This window comes from Telopea speciosissima, chromosome 2 (genome assembly GCF_018873765.1).
Source record: "Telopea speciosissima isolate NSW1024214 ecotype Mountain lineage chromosome 2, Tspe_v1, whole genome shotgun sequence".
In the NCBI taxonomy this organism is placed as follows: domain Eukaryota; kingdom Viridiplantae; phylum Streptophyta; class Magnoliopsida; order Proteales; family Proteaceae; genus Telopea; species Telopea speciosissima.
Genome location: NC_057917.1, coordinates 29151145 through 29170512, shown reverse-complemented (window position 1 = coordinate 29170512; position 19368 = coordinate 29151145). Strand labels below are relative to the sequence as shown.

The window sequence follows — 19368 nt, the reverse complement described above, 5'->3', positions numbered from 1 at the left end:
AATAAAAATCCTGATTCATCTTGATCAAATTTACTTGCTTGAGTTGAATTTGAAAAAAGGCAAATCAAGTCTCTAATAATGGTTTTTTCCATAATCTATAGATCTATAAATCATCAGGATAAAAGGATTGGTCGAGAGTGTGGTTCCTACATCTAGATAGACGCTGGTAATTTTGCCCCCATGAAATGTGGAATTTGCACTGCCCCTATTGATGCCATTGTCCACACTAGTGCAGGGGTTACGCTTCCGGACAGAAAATTCTTCCCCCATATCATTAAATCTGCCATTGATATAATAGAGATGACTGTCCTTCTGCAGCCGCTATGAAACAAAGAAATAAAAAGTTAGAAACATCGAACCAAGTCATACTGAGTGCCTTAAAATTAGGGAAAAAGAACGTTGCTTAGTTGTGTGGCTCCTATGCCTAGAGATAGCAGCAGTATGCGAAATTACTGACCACCCTCATGAAATAAAATATCCCATCCATGTTGATGCTTCTATGTGTACTCTCATTGTGTGCAAGGGCCATGCAACTAGGCAGTGATCTCCAGCCCTTAAAATTAATAAAAATCCTGATTCATCTTGATCAAATTTACTTGCTTGAGTTGAATTTGAAAAAAAGGCAAATCAAGTCTCTAATAATGGTTTTTCCATAATCTATAGATCTATATATCATCAGGTAAAAAGGACTTTGTCCTAGAGTGTGGTTCCTGCATCTAGACAGACGATGGTTATTTTGCCCTCATGAAATGTGGAATTTGCACTGCCCCTATTGATGCCATTGGTCCACACTGGTGTAGGGGTTACGTTTCTGGACAGAAAATTCTTCCCCCTTATCATTAAATCTATCATTGATATAATAGAGATGATTGCCCTTTTGCAGTCGCTATGAAACAAAAAAATAAGGGTAAATTACACATCACCTCCTAGTTTGGACCCCAATATGACAAATCAGTCTTTACCATTAGTTTTATGCTGGTAAGTGATGATGTCAGTCAAGTAAATAAATTTAAGGGAAAATTTCACGGACACCCCCTAAAAGTATCCAGTATCTCAGAAACTTACCATACTTGGTCAAAATGTCATAGACACCCCCTATTTTTATGAATTTGTTTCAATTTAGTCCACTCCGTTAGTCTCTGCAGTTAAGTGTCTGTTAACTCTTTTTAAATGGCAAAATTACCCTTACCACAGGGAAATCTCTATAATACCCTTAATGATGAATTAATGATGTTAGAAGTTAGTTTTTAGAAAAGACAATTTTGCCCTTATTTTTATTCAATACTTTTTTTGGATTCCTTTTTTCTCCCTCCTCCTTCTGCTGTTTCTTCCGCCGCCGCCGCCACCACCACCCCCTCCAGCCCTCCTTCTCTTGCTCCCCTGCAAGAGATTCAAAGGACCACGTCAAAGCCTAAACTCGACTGGGAAAAAGAAAGAACAAATACAAGATCAAGTAAAACGTAATCTGACCTACTCTACAGGAAGCTAGAATCGAACATTTACAATCAATTCCTCCATGATGTACCTTCCGGTAATAAAAACAAAAGAAATCCACGAAGATAATACCACTTCTTTGCGCCCAAACCCTCTACAACAGCACTGTTAAAGAAGTCAACCCACAGATTGAAAATCGAAAGTCAATGGCGCTTGCTCAAATCACAATTCCGATTACCCAGTCACCACATAACATCCTAATCACCAGTGCACAATACAAAGGACCAGTCATCCGACTCAAACACGACCGTAAGTTGGTCTCATCGGAGTAGGACTTCCAACAACAGAAAGCAATCCTCCACCGGCGACTTCCTGCTCGTCCAGAAACTGATCGTCGGTAATCCTAAAGGCAGCATGTAGACCAACAATCACAGTTCCAATAATAAGCGAAACCAAGACATTTAATCCCACGTAAGTCAGAACCAGGGCAACAATCGTAACCAAATTCAATACAATCAGAACCACTCGATAGTCAGACGTCCGGTTAAATACCACCAACGGCTCATCACGGAAAAAGTAAAGGTAGAACCAAGCGACAAACACGATCAAGAAGACTATCATCGAAACCGGATGCCATAGAAGACTCAAGAACAGTATCAACAACATGATGAAGGCGTAATTGACACGGAAGTAATTGGCATTGCGCTTGATACGGACCATCGCTTCGCCATAGCTGTACGGGCGGACAATAGCAGATAGATCTGCGAGCTCTCTCCATGGACGCTGCGTAGCTATGATTGATCTTCCCCTTTCCTTTGCCCGAGAGATTAAATCGACCCCAGAGTTCAAATTGAAGGCTCCAAAAGACGGGGTAGGGATCGAGTTCGAAGTTGAGGCTCCAGAAGACAGGATAGTGCCGTAGCCAGTCTGCTTGATCTTCGACATTATAGAAAAAACTGTAAACCTAGTTTTCAAAGGTAGCGATTTTGAATCTGTCAACGACGTAAGAAAATCACAGAGCCTACAACAACGCAGAAACGACGATAACAGAAAACCAGGGAAAATAAACCCTAAAAGCAAAAACAGAAACCTACCTCGTTAGAAACTCAAGCTTCTCGTCCCACTACCAGCTCTCGACACTGCCGCACCACCGGAGCAGAAATCGGAAGCTCCAGCGGAAGCTGAAGCCGCACCACCGGTAGAGAAAGAAGAGGAAAGGATTGCTGCAACCAGAATCGACTTAGTTTTTGGGATGACATCGGCCGGAGCAGGTGATGGTCGCCGGAGCCGCAGCCATAGAGGGAAGAAGATGAAATGACAGTTTTATCCTTTTATTTAAATAACTAAGGGGTAAAATGGATATTTAGGGAAGAAGATGAAATGACAGTTTTATTCTTTTATTTAAATAAGTAAGGGGTAAAATGGATATTTCACCTTTGGGTACTAACTTAACGTTTGGGGTGTCTGTGACATTTTAACCAAGTATGATAAGTTTTTGAGATATTGAATACTTTTAGGGGATATCTGTGAAATTTTTTCTAAATTTAAATCTCTAAGCTACCCTTGAGAATGTTGAAAATGAAAAAAGGGTAGTATTATAAATTTAATTCTAATATTTTAGTATAAGGGTAAAATAACCTTTTCACACCAATAACTAACAGCAGACTAACACTCTTATTGTAAAAGGATGATTTGAGTTTTTTTAAAAATCAGGAGGTGATCTGAGTTTTGTTTAAAAGTCAGGGGATGAGATGTAATTTACCTAAAAAATAAAAAAAGTTAGAAACGAAACCAGGGATCTTTATCACCTCCAGTTGGCTACCCGGCTCAGTTCCCCAGTTTCTCTAACAAAGAGGGGCCGAAATGACCTCTCTACCGATGCCCAAACACTCTGCCCGGGTGGGATCCACCATCCCCCTATTAGAGGAACTGGGAAACTGAGCCGGTCAGCAAACTGGAGGTGATAATTTTCCCGAAACCAGGCAGCGATTTAAGAAAGAAATAACAGAAAGGAAACACTCCCATTTAAAAAGCAAGGAAAAAGAACGAAGTAAAGAATTGAGAGGGAGAAATGATGAGGTGGCAGAGGCGGAAGACGAAGGAAGATGGACAAGAAAAGCAGAAAGCAGACTGGTAGCGGGGAAAAAGGCTCCCTGCATCACATCACGGCAGCGGAACAGTAGTAGCAGCAGCAAACATACATGTAGAAAGTAAAAGTAGGAGAGATTAGATTACTATGATTATTATCTGGAAAGGCTGGGGGATAAGAGAGAGAAACAGCTAGCATCGTCGTCGTCATCATCAACAGCAGCAATAGAATAATTCTATTCTTTTTTCCATATTCCTTAAAATATTAACATCAGAGAGAGTAGAGACTAGAGACTAGAGACTAGAGAGTAAGAGTAAGAGTAAGAGAGTAAGAGAGTAAGAGAGTCAGAGTAGAGAGCAGAGAGACTGAGAAAACGGAAAAGAAACCTTGGATCCACAAATCTGCACAACCTTTCTCTACCTCCCACTCTTATCTCTCTTTCTCACTGCTGTCATTCCCTATTTCCTTCTCTCTCACACTCTATGATTCAAATGTGAGCCCTCCCTCTCCCCCCAACCACTAGCTTAAGAGCAGCAATAAACGCGTCGTCTGATCCCTCCGTTCACTTAATTTCTTCGCCACATTGAGCGCTTAGATCTCCGGCAATGGGAGCTCGATGTTCCAAATTCTCCCTGTGTTGGTGGCAATCTAATCTCAAGCCTTCAGTTGAATCCTCAGATCTCGGTACGTACTTCTCTGTCCGTTTTCCGCCTCTCCAGATCTTTTCTCTGTTTCCCAATTCCCTCAAACTTGAATTCTTCAAGTTCCTTTTGCTTTGCTGTTATTTCAGAGAACGGGACAAATGATCAGAATGCGTTGCCTGTTTTCACTGAGTTTGGCTTTGAGCAGCTGAGGATTGCCACCTCTGGATTCTCTGTTGATAACATTGTCTCCGAGCACGGTGAGAAAGCTCCAAATGTTGTTTATAAAGGAAGGCTGGAAAACGATCGCTGGATCGCCGTTAAGCGTTTCAACAAGTCCGCTTGGCCTGACACTCGCCAATTCCTCGTTTGTTCCTCATTTCCTCTCTGTTTTCTTCCTTTCTATTTCAATTCTTTTTTGCCCCCTATTCTTCTTTCCATCTTCTTCCTTTATTATGTTCATAGCGCTGTTTGTTCATCCATTACGTATTTCTTTGTTTGTATTTCAGGAGGAAGCGCGATCTGTGGGTCAGCTTCGGAACGAGCGGTTGGCCAATCTTGTCGGCTGCTGCTGTGAAGGTGATGAGAGGTTACTCGTTGCTGAGTTCATGCCCAATGAAACACTTGCCAAACATCTTTTCCACTGTAAGCAGCTTTCATTTTTCTGTAATTGATTTCTCAGACTTCTTTCCAAGTTCATTATTGCTCTGTAATTGATTTCTCATACTTTTTTGGATTTCTTTTCCATGCTTGGATACAATGTGGTTATTATGAAAATAATGTTAAATTTGAGTTAAGCGTTATTCGATGCTGCTAATGGAAAACGTAGCATTTAAGCTGAGTTTCTCTTCTTTTGCGTGTATGTGTGGTTTTGGGGTTGGGGCTTGCTGGTGGGCGGGATAACACAGGAGAACTTTGAATTTTGGACTGAAACTTTCTTTACCCTATCAAGACTTATAGTGATGCTTATGGGCTTTAATCCATCAAAATACAAATTCTGGACTGCTTGAATGTTTTCTGGCACTTTGAGTTTAACTAAACGATTACTCTACTCAATCCTCTACTAAATACTTACACTTGGAGCTCTACAGTCTCATGGTTTTTCTTGGTTGAACTGATTTAGGGGAGAGCCAGCCCATGAAATGGGCAATGAGGTTGCGAGTTGCCTTGTATTTGGCTCTAGCTTTGGAATATTGCAGCAGTAGAGGACGTGCATTGTATCACGATCTCAATGCTTACAGAATCTTGTTTGATCAGGTGAAAGGTTTCTTCTATCATCCTATTTGTTATTGGCCGACTGTTTTTCGTTCTCTGGCCCTTATCGTGAATCAGTTGTTGACAGGATGGCAATCCTAGGCTGTCATGCTTTGGTCTCATGAAGAATAGCAGAGATGGCAAGAGCTATAGCACAAACTTGGCTTTCACTCCTCCAGAGTATATGAGGACAGGTAAATGCATTGTGCCCGGTGGGAATAAACAATAAAATGAAGAGATGGAGAAAGTGAAGTAGTACCCATAGGTGACAATATGAGGTTGAGTAATATGGTGCCACAACGAAAGTCCGATCACTACAACAGTGAAGAGTGATGTGGCACTTGTGAATGGGCATAACAAACTTAGGGAGGGATTAAACAAACATGAGCTGAGAGTAGTAACAAAGGACATGAGGGATTACCAGTTAACAGGCTTATGATCCTGGCTAGAGTAGAATGGTGGAATAGAATCTAGTTAGGTTGAAACCACGTAATTGGTCTACAGTTTTGTTGAGTTGGCAGGATGGGGGGATTCATAAAATGGCCATTTAGATGGAGTTGAGCAATGCATGGAAATAATCTACAAAGAGTATCATGTGCATTTTTGAAGCCTCTTATATGCATGTGATTACTTTCAAATTAGACTCGTCACTTTCTTATTTTTATTATTTTTATCTGTTTGGCAGGTAGAGTAACACCAGAAAGTGTAGTTTACAGCTTTGGCACTCTTTTGCTTGACCTTCTCAGCGGCAAACACATTCCTCCGAGCCATGTAAGACATCTTACTTAACTTTAGCTTTATTAGATGCTGAAACTCTTACAACTTGTTCTGTTGACATTACCTAGGAGTTCCCTAGCTATAAGATTACTAGCTCTTTTTGGTTCCATTTATTTCCCTTTTAGGGATGGCAAATGACTGGGTTTGGTATGTCCATTGGCCAACTCGAAGTCTTGAACCCAATGCATTAACCAGTTGATACAGAAGTTGAAATGGATAAATACAATAAGGCAACCAGAAAATAGAAGAGGAATAGGAATACGAACTGGAAATATTCAAGACTTTTTTAATAATATCCATACTTGTTACATATAGAACCTGATTTTTAAGATGTAAGGTGAGGCCTTTGACTTGCCTAAGTGGGGCTTAAGCCACATGACCTCATATTTTCTTTTCTAGATGATACATATGGGAAAAAACAACCCCAAGGGGCAGCACAGTTCGCAAGGGACGAAGCCTAAGGAAGCTGAAGGTCCTGAGTTCGACTCCAGAAAAAAAAAAAAAAAAAAAAAAAAGGGAAAAAACTATTTTTATGACCCTGTGTGGAGAGGCTTCTCTACATGGTGCTGCCTTTTTGAGCCACACGAACGGCTTTTGTCAAACCAACCATTGGATGAGACAACCCCCTCATGGATTAGTCAAATCGCAAGTTTCAATGGTCAAACTGAGGTTGCCCCAAAGCTGCCGAAATTTAATTGTCAACTCATTTTCAGACCTTCACATCTTCATGTAGGAGAATCAGACAGGGATGAAAATTTCCCAACCGAGATGATTATTTGGACAAAATGACCACAAATTTGAATGCCAATGGAGCTCCTATGTAGAAGCTATTTGGGCTGTGTAGATAGCTTATCTTAACAGGCTGTGTAGGAGACACTCATGCAAATAAGTAAGGCTTTTGAATTAAACTCAACACATAACATTCTACAAGTAAAATCTAACTGACTAAGTTACCAACTAAACTTGTACATCTTATCTTAATTTACCTGAAAATGTGAGGGTATGATAATATACAATATTTCTTCCCAGGAAAAAGAAAACCACAGTAACAAATATAATGGGAGACCGTGAACTCATCAAAAACAAATTTTCTTCCTTTGTTTCTGTTGAATGATGTTAGTCCAGTTCATTATATGCAGGTTTGAGTCTTTTCCAGTCCATAGTTTACTTTTTTGCCTTTTAGCTGAAATTGGTTGAGATTCATATATGTTCTCTGACTAGGGAAAATTAGAGTTATGATGTTGATTTTATACTTAAATTCAGATGCCACTTGGACTCGCAAATTCGCAATGATAAGGATGTATTCCATTTTCCTTTTAAAAAAAAAACTTACAGTTTGCAAGTTAAATCATTAATTTGATTTTGATTCTTACTATTTCCTCAAAATTTTGTTGTCTGAAATTGGATCATATTCTTTGTCTATTTGACAGGCACTTGACCTAATACGTGGCAAGAATTTTTTGATGCTGATGGATTCTTGTTTGGAGGGTCATTTCTCTAATGATGATGGAACTGAATTGGTGCGATTAGCTTCACGTTGCTTACAGTATGAACCTCGTGAGAGGCCAAATGCGAAGTCCCTTGTGACTGCTCTTACTTCTCTTCAGAAGGAAACAGAGGTAAACATCATTACTGAGTTTTGAAATCCCTGCAAATGTAGACAAAGCCAAATTTTCTTTGATGCATACCTGGTGTACTAGAATTTTGAATAATGAAGGCGGTTAAGTATTTCTTGAGAGGATGCTCTTGTATGTTGTACCGAAGCAATTTTGTTGCCACTACATTTCCTTATCAAATCTCCTTACTTTTCTTGTAACTGAAGGAAAGTTTTGCATGTACCCTAACCTATAAACACAGAGCAGATCTATTGTGAATTCTGGTTACTATTTTTAATTACTGTGAGTGATGGTTATTATTCAAATTTAGTATGGGATGCTTTTATATTAAGGGAGCAGGGTTCTATCATTCCATTACTCAGGACCCATTTCACCATGCCGGCCGGAAAACGACAGGAAAAAAAACATGCAAGCACACGTGCAAAGACACACCCACACCAACACATACACACAAAGACACAGAGGGGTGGGGGGTCACCAGAAAATGCCATGAAACTATCGGCAATGAATTCTAAAACTGAAGCATCCACATCTATGAGAAACCATATAACTGAATCCTATCATCCCATGAACCATGGATCCCTACTGTGAAACAGGGATACCATTGAAATCCCAAGGGAGAAAGCTCCTTAAAATTGGGCAATACGGTTGAGATAGGCCACCCATTTTTATGTGTAACCTATCCAAGAAATTTCCCACCTATCTGATGGTTACATAGCCAAATCATCAGGCCGTGTGACTGGAAAACAAAGCGTGCACTTCGGGTAGATGTCTGGAGGAAAGGTTTTCTCTTCTATTAATTTCCTTTTTCCGGAGAGGAGGGGGGGGGGGGGAGTTCTTGGAGTTAACATAAATTTCAGTATAGTTGTTTAGCTGACCTTTTTATTCTATATTTGGTGATCCTCTTGCGCCCAAGCTGTTTTGAATTTAAAACTTTTTATTATTTCTAAGATTTGTGTATGACTTTTTTTTTTATTATTTCTGTGTGCAGTTGCATAAGTGGATTATTCTTTTAAAGGGTACATATTTCATTTCTTGTTATTTTGTTAGGTGCCATCGTATGCTTTGATGGGTATTTCGCATGGAACAGTACCTTCAACACAGTTGTCATTGACTCCAATGGGTGAAGCATGTTCTAGATTGGACCTCACTGCCATACATGAAATATTGGAGAAGGTAGGATACAAGGATGACGAGGGGGTTGCTAATGAGGTTAGTGACTTGTATCCTGAATACTGTTTTCTATTTCAGTTAATTGTGTAATATTAGCTCTGATGTGACACTTTGATCTCCTTTTGGAGTAAATGTTGGTGACAATGTCTGGGAAAATTTCTCATTAGTTTGATTTTTTTTTTTATTATTTATTTGTGTTGCCATTTGTTAGCAGTACAGTTTAGAGTTGTAATGCTTGGATGATCAATGAGATCAGCCAAACTCTCTATTTATAATAAAAGCATCAAGGGAAAAATTACATATGTACCTCTACTCTAACTGACTCTACCAATTGGAGTCGGTGAAGTGGGAAAAATAAGGAAAATGCCCAGTAGCATGGATGTCAAACATGCCCAACTTCACTAAAAAAAGATGAAACAAGCTTCCAGTCCGTCCCTTAGTGACCACATCAGCTAGTTGGTCACCAGACTTCACGAACGGAACACAAATCAGTCCTTCCAACTTCTCCTTGATAAATTGTCTGTCAATCCCAACATGCTTGGTACGGTCATGCTGTACTGGATTATGAGCAATGCTGATCACAGCCTTGTTGTCACAATACAACATCATAAGAAGACTAACATGAATACCAAGGTCTTGTAGTAAACCCTTGTGCCACAACAACTCACAAAAACCCTGTGCCATAGCACGGTATTTTGCTTCAGCACTAGAACGAGTTACCACATTTTGCTTCTTGCTGTGCCAAGTGACAAGATTTCCACCTACAAAGGTACCATACTCAGAGATAGACTTTTTGTCAGGAGAACCAGCCCAATCAGCATTTGTATAGGTGATGTTAGATTCACCACCAAAATGGGCTTCTTTTATTAGGAATAAGTCTAGGGTTGGGTTATATAAATGTTGGTCCTTTGATCACATGGGTTTTCTATGTAATAGGCCACTTTTATGGGCTTAAAGTTGGGGTACATGAGTTGCATATGGGATTAGCCCTATACTTAGTTTATTTTCATGTTTTTAATGTTTTAAATTGAACCGGTCTAAACCTGGTTTGAACCAGTGGTTCAATTTAAGTGATTTTATTAGTTTTTCTTTTAGTTGTTTTGTTGGGTTGGATTAGGACACTCTATTTTGAGTCTATTTCAGTTTTCTAGTCAGTTTAAGTTACCTAGTAGGTTAAAGAATGACTTAGGCCTTTCCTTTTTAGGGTAGGAGTCTATAAGGTTGTAAAGGGGACAACCATTAAACACGAATTTGATTAATAAAATTAGCTTTTGCTTGCTGCCATTGCTGCTGTTGCCTTGCCCTATTGAGTGTTGCCTTGTGAGTAATATCAAGGTGAAGGGATTGGTGGATCTCCAATCGACTCCTTGCGTCTGGGAGACCGGGAGGATCCTCTTTTCATCTCCTTGCATCTTGTAGATCGGGAGACATTATCTTATTCAAAGCTGCCGCCATTGAAGGTTTAGTTTTCAAGTAAGTATTTTACAGATTTCTGCAAACAACCTTCTTCTAATCCTCCAACCTAAGCCCTACCAATCCCCATTGATCCCCATTGCCAATACTCAATCATTACTACCTTCCTCATTCACCATTAGAACCATAGATCCATTAGAACCCTAAAACCTGCAACTATTCTTCTTCCCTTCTAGAAGGTCACATATGGAAGGTGATTTTCCAGAGAATTCCGCCCAGCCAAATCTAACCGTTAGAACCTGCTAAAATTTTGATCGAATCTTCCTCAAACCCTAAGAGAGACTCGATCCAAATTTCAGTACCATCCACCTAGCCGATTGTCTTAAATTACACATTTACCCTTCTCTCCTATTTCTACTAGGAAACCTCCATTACTCCAGATTTAACCATTTCATTTAGCTGTAACTTTCAGCATATATTCCCCTCCACCCTACCTACACTCAACATAAATATTAAGCCCATTCAACTCCCTGATTTCCTGTTATTATAAACCCTAGATTCCATCATCTTCCACCTTTCAAAACCGTTATCCTAGTTGTTGGCAAACACATCTAACCTACTTCTAACCATCCAAAACTTATAAAACCTATTTCATTAGACTCCCCTACACCTGCCTAGCTTTACCATATAAGACTCATACACATTACCCTAACCCTAACCCTAGAATTTGACCTAAAACCCTAATTCTGCCCCCATCGAACTAGCAGCTCATTAGGTCCTAGTTGCTTGGCTCCTAGTAGGTCTCCTACCTATCTAGGACTACATTAAGTGGTATCAGAGCCATGGATAAACATGGCCAACCTATTCCATCGGCCTCCACTGACTCTATAATAAAAGTTCTTGAGATGCTGCAACAGTTACAAGCTGGTCAGAAGTCTATTTATGATAGGTTGCGAGTTATTGAGCAAAAATAGGTTACACCTGTTAGAGACAGCAATCTACCCATGGAAGAGGACAGGTACCAGGCTCAATCCCCAGTCTAGCATCCATAGAGACAGGGACGATAGGGACAAGTATAGGGATGACAGAGACAAGCATAGAGAAGATAAATACAGAGAAGACAGGTATAGAGAATACAAAGACTATGGGGAACAACCTAGACCTCCAGAGGCGTTCGAGTTAAGGGACTATGATGGCAGACCAGATCCATAGGTATTTTGTGATTGGTTAGCTACTTTAGATGATTGTTTTGATTGGCATGATTTGCCTGAGCATAGGAAAATGAGACTAGCACATGCTAAGCTAGTAGGACCAACACATAATTGGTGGAGAACCCAAGTGGATTATCTTGACTACTGTGGTAGAGAACCTGTTACATGGGCAGAGATGAAAGAAGATTTGAGTAAGAAATATTTCCCATGGACGTTCAAAGCTCTACAACAAGGTAACTTAAATTCCCATCGATAACATCACCACCAAAAGGCCTTCAAATCTGAAGACAACTTGAAGCCTCCATCATGAGATTCCGTTTGCAAGTTGAAGAGTGTTGGAAATCTGATATCACCAGTGTTAAATCAGAGGCTGAATACAAATGTACATTGCCAATGGAAATTGAGAGAGCACAAGTTGAAGACAAAGCTGAAGTGATCACAGTGAATTGTGATGAAAAGAAAGAGACAATGCCTGAAGCTTCCAAGATGGAAAGTCAACAAAGAGGTCAATATCGAAGAGAATAAAGTAGACAAAGCTAAAACAACAGAAGATGAAGAGGTGGTTGAGAGCACTCCACAAGAAATTGTTGGCACTCAAGATGTTGTTCTTGAAGAGGTACAACTTATGACTCAGGTCCTAGATGAAAAGGTTACCACTACTGAAGACTCTATAAACACGAGATACACAAGTGATATTGATTTAGAGGTCGAGCACATAGAGTTTGTTATGCCACTATGGTTCTTTGAAGAGAAAGCTCTACGCCTTGAAGACTACCTCCCTAAAGTCTACAAACAACTAGAATTTTGTTTGGGAATGGTCAAAGCTACTACTCTCAAGTTGTTTCCTCCTCATCACTGCAAAATTCGAGGACGAATTTTTTCAAGCTGGGGAGAGTTGATGTAGATTCATCACCAAAATGGGCTTCTTTTATTAGGAATAAGTCTAGGGGTGGGTTATATACATGTTGGGCCTTTGATCCCATGGGTTTTCTATGTAATAGGCCACTTTTATGGGTCTAAAGTTGGGGTACATGAGTTGCATACGGGATTAGCCCTATACTTAGTTTATTTTCATGTTTTTAATGTTTTAAATTGAACTGGTCTAAAGCTGGTTTGAACCAGTGGTTCAATTTAAGTGATTTTATTAGTTTTTTTTTTTTAGTTGTTTAGTTGGGCTGGATTAGGACTCTATTTTGAGTCTATTTCAGTTTCCTAGTCAGTTTAAGTTACCTAGTAGGTTAAGGAATGAGTTGGGCCTTTCCTTTTTAGAGTAGGAGTCTATTTTTGAGTCTTTTATATAGGTTGTAAGAAGGGCAACCATTGAACACGACTTTGATTAATAAAATTAGCTTTTGCTTGCTGCCATTGCTGTTGCTGCCTTGCTCTATTGAGTGTTGCCTTATGAGTAATATCAAGGTGAAGGGATTGGTGGATCTCCAATCGACTCCTTGCGTCTAGTAGACCGGGAAGATCCTCTTGTTGTCTCCTTGCATCTTGTAGATCGGGAGACATTATCTTCTTCAAAGCTGCCGCCATTGAAGGTTCAATTTTCAGGTAAATATTTTACAGATTTCTACAAACAACCTTCTTCTTCTAATCCTCCAACCTAAGCACTACCAATCCCCATCGATCCCCATTGCCAATACTCAATCATTACCACCTTCCTCATTCACCATTAGAACCCTAAAACCTATAACTATTCTTCTTCCCTTCTAGAAGGTCACATATGCAAGGTGATTTTCGAGAGAATTCAACCCAGCCAAATCTAACCGTTAGAACCTGCTAAAATTTTGATCGAATATTCTTTAAACACTCGATCCAAATTTCAGTACCATCCACCTAGTCGATTGTCTGAAATTACACTTTTATCCCTCTCTCCTATCTCTACTAGGAAACCTCCATAACTCTAGATTTAACCATTTCATTTAGATGTAACTTTCAGCATATATTCCCCTCAACCCTACCCACACTCAACCTGAATATTAAGCCCATTCAACCCCCTGATTTCCTGTTATTATAAACCCTAGATTCCATCATCTTCTACCTTTCAAAACCCTAATCCTAGTTGCTGCCAAACACATCTAACCTACTTCTAACCATCCAAAACTTATAAAACCTATTTTATTAGACTCCCCTACACCTGCCTAGCTTTACCATATAAGACTCATACACATTACCCTAACCCTAACCTTAGAATTTGACCTAAAACCCTAATTCTGCTCCCATCGAACCAGCAACTCATTAGGTCCTGGTTGCTTGGCTCCTAGTAGGTCTCCTATCTATCTAGGACTACATTAATAGGCCTGTATCCACAGGTGATCATGAGGAGACAGGAGAATCCCTTTCCCTGGAGCTGACTTCAAGTAACAAAGAATACGAAGAACAACCTCCATATGAGAGGAGTAAGGGTAATGCATAAACTAACTCACAAGACTCATCGCTATAGCAATGTCAAGACGAGTATGCAAAAGATAAATCAGCTTCCTCTCCAAACATTGATATCGGCTCTTGTCAACAGGTTCATCCTCCTTTTCCTTGAGCCGCACATTAGCATCCATAGGTGTATCAAAAGGACGACAACTTAACAATCCAGTCTCAAACAATAAATCTAGGATATACTTCCTTTGAGAGAGAAAGATGCCTCTTGAAGGCCTGGCAACTTCAATCCCAAAAATGTACCTTAGTTTTCCCAGATCCTTAATTTCGAAGTCCTGTCTAAGAAAGCTCTTCAGTCGACTGACTTCATCACCATCATTTTCGGTTACCACAATGTCATCAATGTAGACCATGAGGATTGTGATTTTATCAACAACTGTTAGTTATATTGGGCCAGAATACCGTGGGGGTATTCTGGACTTTTTTCCTTTATTATTTGTTAGTTTCTTATGTGGTTTAATCCCACATTGCTTATGTAATTATTTTTACTATTTCATTATAGTTATAAATACAATGTGCTTGGGATGAACTAATCATCCAAGCATTAGCCTAATTCAAATCTGTTTCTACATGGTATCAGAGCAGATTTCGAACTAGGGACACCAATTTTTCTCGTTTTTTGTTCTTCTTCTCTCTTTCGATCTTCTTCTCTTCTAGTTCCCTCCTTCTTCTCCCTTGTTCTTCATTCCCACATAGGGCAGCACTGATGAGGTAATCATGCGATCCAGTTGCTGCCCCCATTACCTCATTTATGACTTATAATTCTGTTCGATAGACTCCAATCATCACTGCTGCGATATTGGTTCTTCAGTTCCTTCTTGGAGATTGCTTCTACATCATATACAAGGGCTCCTCTCCTCTCTTTGAAGACCAGAAGCTGCTGCAGAATTGTTGTTTTATTGGTTCAGAAATTATTCCTCAAGATTGAAGACTTCCTTGAGATCGATTCCTCCATTATCAGGGTTTCTCAAAACCCTAACATCTATCGATCTTAGGGTTATTGCTGTCCACTGTTGCTGATTTTTTGGAGGTGTTTTCTTCACTTATAAGGGCTCCTTCGACAGCTATATCAGCTTCTAGAGGTCTGTTTTTTGGTGTGTAAAGACCTTGAGATCGATCTCATCATTAAAGTGTTTTTTAAACCCTAATTCTATCGATATTGGGCTGCTGCACCTGTTTTTTTGGATCTGATTTTTCTGCAGATGTGTTTAATGTATTAAGGACTTCTCTACCTCAGTTTTTCAGCCACTTTGATATTATTTATTGCAGCCTAGGCTCATCCATCGATTCCATCACTTTAGGGTTTTGTTCAAAACCCTAAAAACCATAATCGATCAAGGTTCTTTTTGGCTGCTGGTTCTATTTGTTTGGGACTTTACTTGAAGTTGTTTGGCCTTCTCTGCTGCCGGTATGGGTGACTCTACTAACTCTCTTGCTTACATTGTCATGATGGCAATCACAAGACAGATTATCACAACTTTCCACCTAACCCCATCAAACTGGATGGCTCAAATTACCTTCGTGGGTCCGGATCAGCCTCCTTTGCCATTGCTGGCCGTGGTCTCACCGACCATATTGATGGCACTATTGTTAAGCCTAGTGATAAAGGCCCCGATCGACTAAGTGGCTGGCCAATAATGGTGTTCTCATGTCCTACCTCATAGGCTCTATGACTTCACTTTTACAAAGATAATTTTCTTCTTCTCTGATACTCCGACCAGATTTGGGCTGCTTGCAAGGAGACTCTACGACAGACAGCTTGGCAATGATGCCCAGGTTTATGAAATTCGAAAGAAGGTCCTTCACACTACTCAGGGGGAGCTTTCTGTTTCGGACTACTATGCTTCTCTCCGCTGACTGTGGCAAGGCAGCTTGGATCATTACTCGATTTTCACCCCTCTACGCTTGCCGATATTGCCTCTTATAAGAAACATATGGACAAGATCAGAGTCTATGATTTTTTAGCTGGTTTGAATATGGAGTATGATCCCATTCGTGTTCAAGTATTGGGCCATACACCTTTTCCCACACTTGAACAATCTTATGCATTGGTTTCTTCTGAGGAGAATCGTAGGGCTGCCATGTTACATCCTCCTATTACTGACAGATCTGCTCTCAAGGATGCTGCTCCCATCACTCTTACACCTATTGGCACTGCTTCTCTTGGTGATTCTACTACAGGGACTATTGTTTGTGAGCACTGTCACAAACCCTATCACACCAAGGAGAGGTGCTGGAAACTTCATGGGAAACCAGCTGACTTTGAAGCAAGACGGGCTGCCAAGACCAAGAACAAGACAAAGTCCAAGGCCCATCAGATTGAGACTGTTACTACAGACCCTACTACTGACCCTGGTCTATCCCAGGATGAGCTACAGGCATTTCGACGTATGCTGAGGTCTTCCGCTATAGCTGCCTCTACTACATCAGCTACTGTCAATTCTTCCGCTCATTCAGGTTCAAACTTTGCCCGGTCAGGTATTCCTTTTGGTGGTCATTGTGCTTCTGTAGCCTCCCATCCTTGGATCATAGATTCTGGGGCTACAGATCATATGACCGGTTCCTCTAGTTTGTTTCATCGATACTCTCCTACTTCTGGGAAGGACAAGGTCAAGGTAGCTGATGGTTCTCTTTCATCTATCTCTGGAAAGGGAATCATCAACTGCACTTCCTCCCTTCCATTAACTTCTGTTTTGCACATTCCTAATTTTACTACTAACCTTCTTTCCATTAGTAGTATTACTCGTGATCAAGGATTTAAGTCTCGGTATAGGGTATCGTATCGGTCAGGCGATTTTAAGAGACGTATCGTATCTTATCGTATCGTATCGGAGATACGTATCGATCGGTGGAGAAACGCATGAAAATGATCAAAATACACATGAAAATACACTTTTGGACACAAAAAACAATATAAACAAGCAATTTGTGTCATATATCATGCATATATACTAAGAATTGTGAATAATCAATAACCAGACAAGTGCAGCACTTTGAAATTGTTATAAAAGATTAAATGATGAAATTCTTTACATATAGAGTCACTCTATTGCCATGAAGAATGTCGGGGTGGATCAAAGTCATGTCTGTAAGGGTCTTTAACAATAGGAGCGACTAGGATGATGTTGTGTACTGTCCGAACATAAGCACAATACTGAGCCCAGTCAAAATACTGATGGTAGTGACTCTCCCACTCATAGTAGAATCGTGTGTACTGCTCTGGAGTGGCTAATGTCACGACAGCACTAGGTTGTGCTTGTGCTTGATTCTCTCCGTATCCATAACTTCTATACCCTACAGAAGCCCTATGTCCATAGCCTGAAGAAGAACCTGATGCATAATGCCCTGGCCTGATGAAGCACCAGCATAATCAGAACTAATGCTAAGTGACTCCATGCCACTCATAAGCACATCACTATCATATGGATTATGGGAGCGCTTGGCAGACTTGCCCTTATGCGGCTTCCGCGAGTAAGTCTTATGGCCAGCAGGCTCAACACCATGATCCATATCTTGGGTAGTATGTGTGTATCCTGCCTCACATGTGAACTGAACCCCAGCACGATGTTGTGAAGCCTCATGGCCACCACCACTACCTCCAGCACCATGGCCACCACCACCACCACCACCACTACCACCATCATCATCATCGTCATCATCATTATCGTCATCATCATCATCATCATCATCAGCAGCAGCAGCAGCAACAGAACCACCACCACCATCACCATCGTCGTCTTCATCCTCATCATCAACATGTTGTTGAGTTCCTCCATACGGATGACCTGACCTCATCCTCCTGACTAAACCTTCTTCAGAGCTACTTTCATTTTCTTCAACATTAGGACAAGGATCTTGTGATGGTGGCTGTGTTGCATCCTCATCCATCTATTGAATGATGCTCTCTATCACTGGATCAGGTTTGGTTGTCTGGCGATCCTCACTTAATTGATCCATCACCAATACCTTATCGGTATCTTCTATCCATGCTCTAACTGGATCTTCATCGTCAAGTAGGTGGTTGATGTCGATTGGGTTGACATCTACATCATCTCCTTCTCTTTCCAGCTCTAAATATTTAAGCTTCAGCTTCATGTTGTAATGGACATACACTAGCTTCTCCAACTTTGAATAACTGAGACGATTCCAGGGTTTGGTGTGTATCAACCCGAATGTACTCCAGTTACGTTCGCAACCATTAGAGGATGCCGTCAGGGATAATACTCGAATTGCAATTCGGGTTAAGTGTGGAGCACTAGTACCCCCATAATTGAGCCACCAATCAGCTGCACAATAATAAATGAAATATTAAAAGACAAAACCTTAAAACAAATTTTAAATGATATAATAAATTAGGTAAACCTAACTTACCTGGGCGTTGTGTGCTCCTAGCATGGATAGCCATTCTATCAGCAAAACCACGAGTGGCCTCCCGAAAATAGTTAGCCTAGAGAGGTATTAAAAAAATATATATATTAGTTCCACTTCCACCAATTACTCTATTCTTGGTTTCAATCAGTTATACAACTAATTTAGTTCTAACCTCATCCATGGCAAGTGTGGCCTTCGCTACATCTGGCTCCATTCTGTTCACAACATTCCTTAGGGCACGCATAGATCCGGTCTACACCCTATATCATTGGAGTATTGGATATCCAGATTCAAATAATATGCTGCATGGTTTGTAATGGATGGTTAGAAACCTAGAAATTCTAATAATAAATAAATAAATAGTAACTTACTAACTACTAAGTGTTTAAAATGAAACCAAAGTCATATACTTGTAAGATTACCCGCCCAATGAACATCTTGAACCAACATATTTTCCCATCGATCGGATATAATCTTCAAATACTTCTTGTTTGATGTTGGATTATTCTCATGTATTTTTCTCTTCACACATCCCATGGCATCTACCATCTTACCCATGGTCTGTTCTTTATCCCCATCAACCTCTCGAAGCAGACAAAAGAGTGGCATCATAACATTATAAAGTCGGCCCATTGCAGCCCAAAAATTTGAGGAGGTAACAAGATCTTGAACAAATCTCCCAATTTCAGACCTTGCATAATTGCTAGTCAACCACTCAAGAGAGGTGAACATCTCGTAGCAGCCCATGCTTTCGGAAATGAGGCTATCAATTGCAATGTAATTTGTTGCAAATCTTGTTGTTGCAGGCCTCACTAAATCCCCTTGTGTATAACTCCTCATCAATGCCAAAACCCAACTATGGTTGTAAATAAAGTTGGTGATTTTCCTTGCATTACCAACCAACTTTTGGACCTTGGGCAATTCTCCTATGTCCTTAAACATCAAATCTATGC

The 19368-nt window shown here is 40.2% G+C and overlaps 2 protein-coding genes across 2 annotated transcripts in view; one reads left to right on the top strand and one right to left on the bottom strand.

The window, feature by feature from the left end:
* Positions 1-1390: 1390 nt before the first annotated feature.
* Positions 1391-2485, bottom strand: LOC122652250 (PRA1 family protein E-like). Its single transcript, XM_043845940.1, has one exon. The coding sequence runs from the start codon at positions 2377-2379 to the stop codon at positions 1732-1734; it is 648 nt and encodes a 215-aa protein (XP_043701875.1). The 5' UTR covers positions 2380-2485; the 3' UTR covers positions 1391-1731.
* Positions 2486-4039: 1554 nt separating this feature from the next.
* LOC122649470 (serine/threonine-protein kinase BSK5-like) overlaps positions 4040-19368 on the top strand; it is a 62364-nt gene continuing 47035 nt past the window's right edge. The window contains exons 1-8 of the mRNA XM_043842644.1: positions 4040-4207; positions 4314-4531; positions 4674-4809; positions 5288-5421; positions 5507-5612; positions 6104-6189; positions 7626-7814; positions 8862-9023. Of these exons, the coding sequence (XP_043698579.1) occupies positions 4129-4207; positions 4314-4531; positions 4674-4809; positions 5288-5421; positions 5507-5612; positions 6104-6189; positions 7626-7814; positions 8862-9023 (1110 nt within the window). The 5' untranslated portion in view covers positions 4040-4128. The remainder of the gene's footprint in view (positions 4208-4313; positions 4532-4673; positions 4810-5287; positions 5422-5506; positions 5613-6103; positions 6190-7625; positions 7815-8861; positions 9024-19368) is intronic.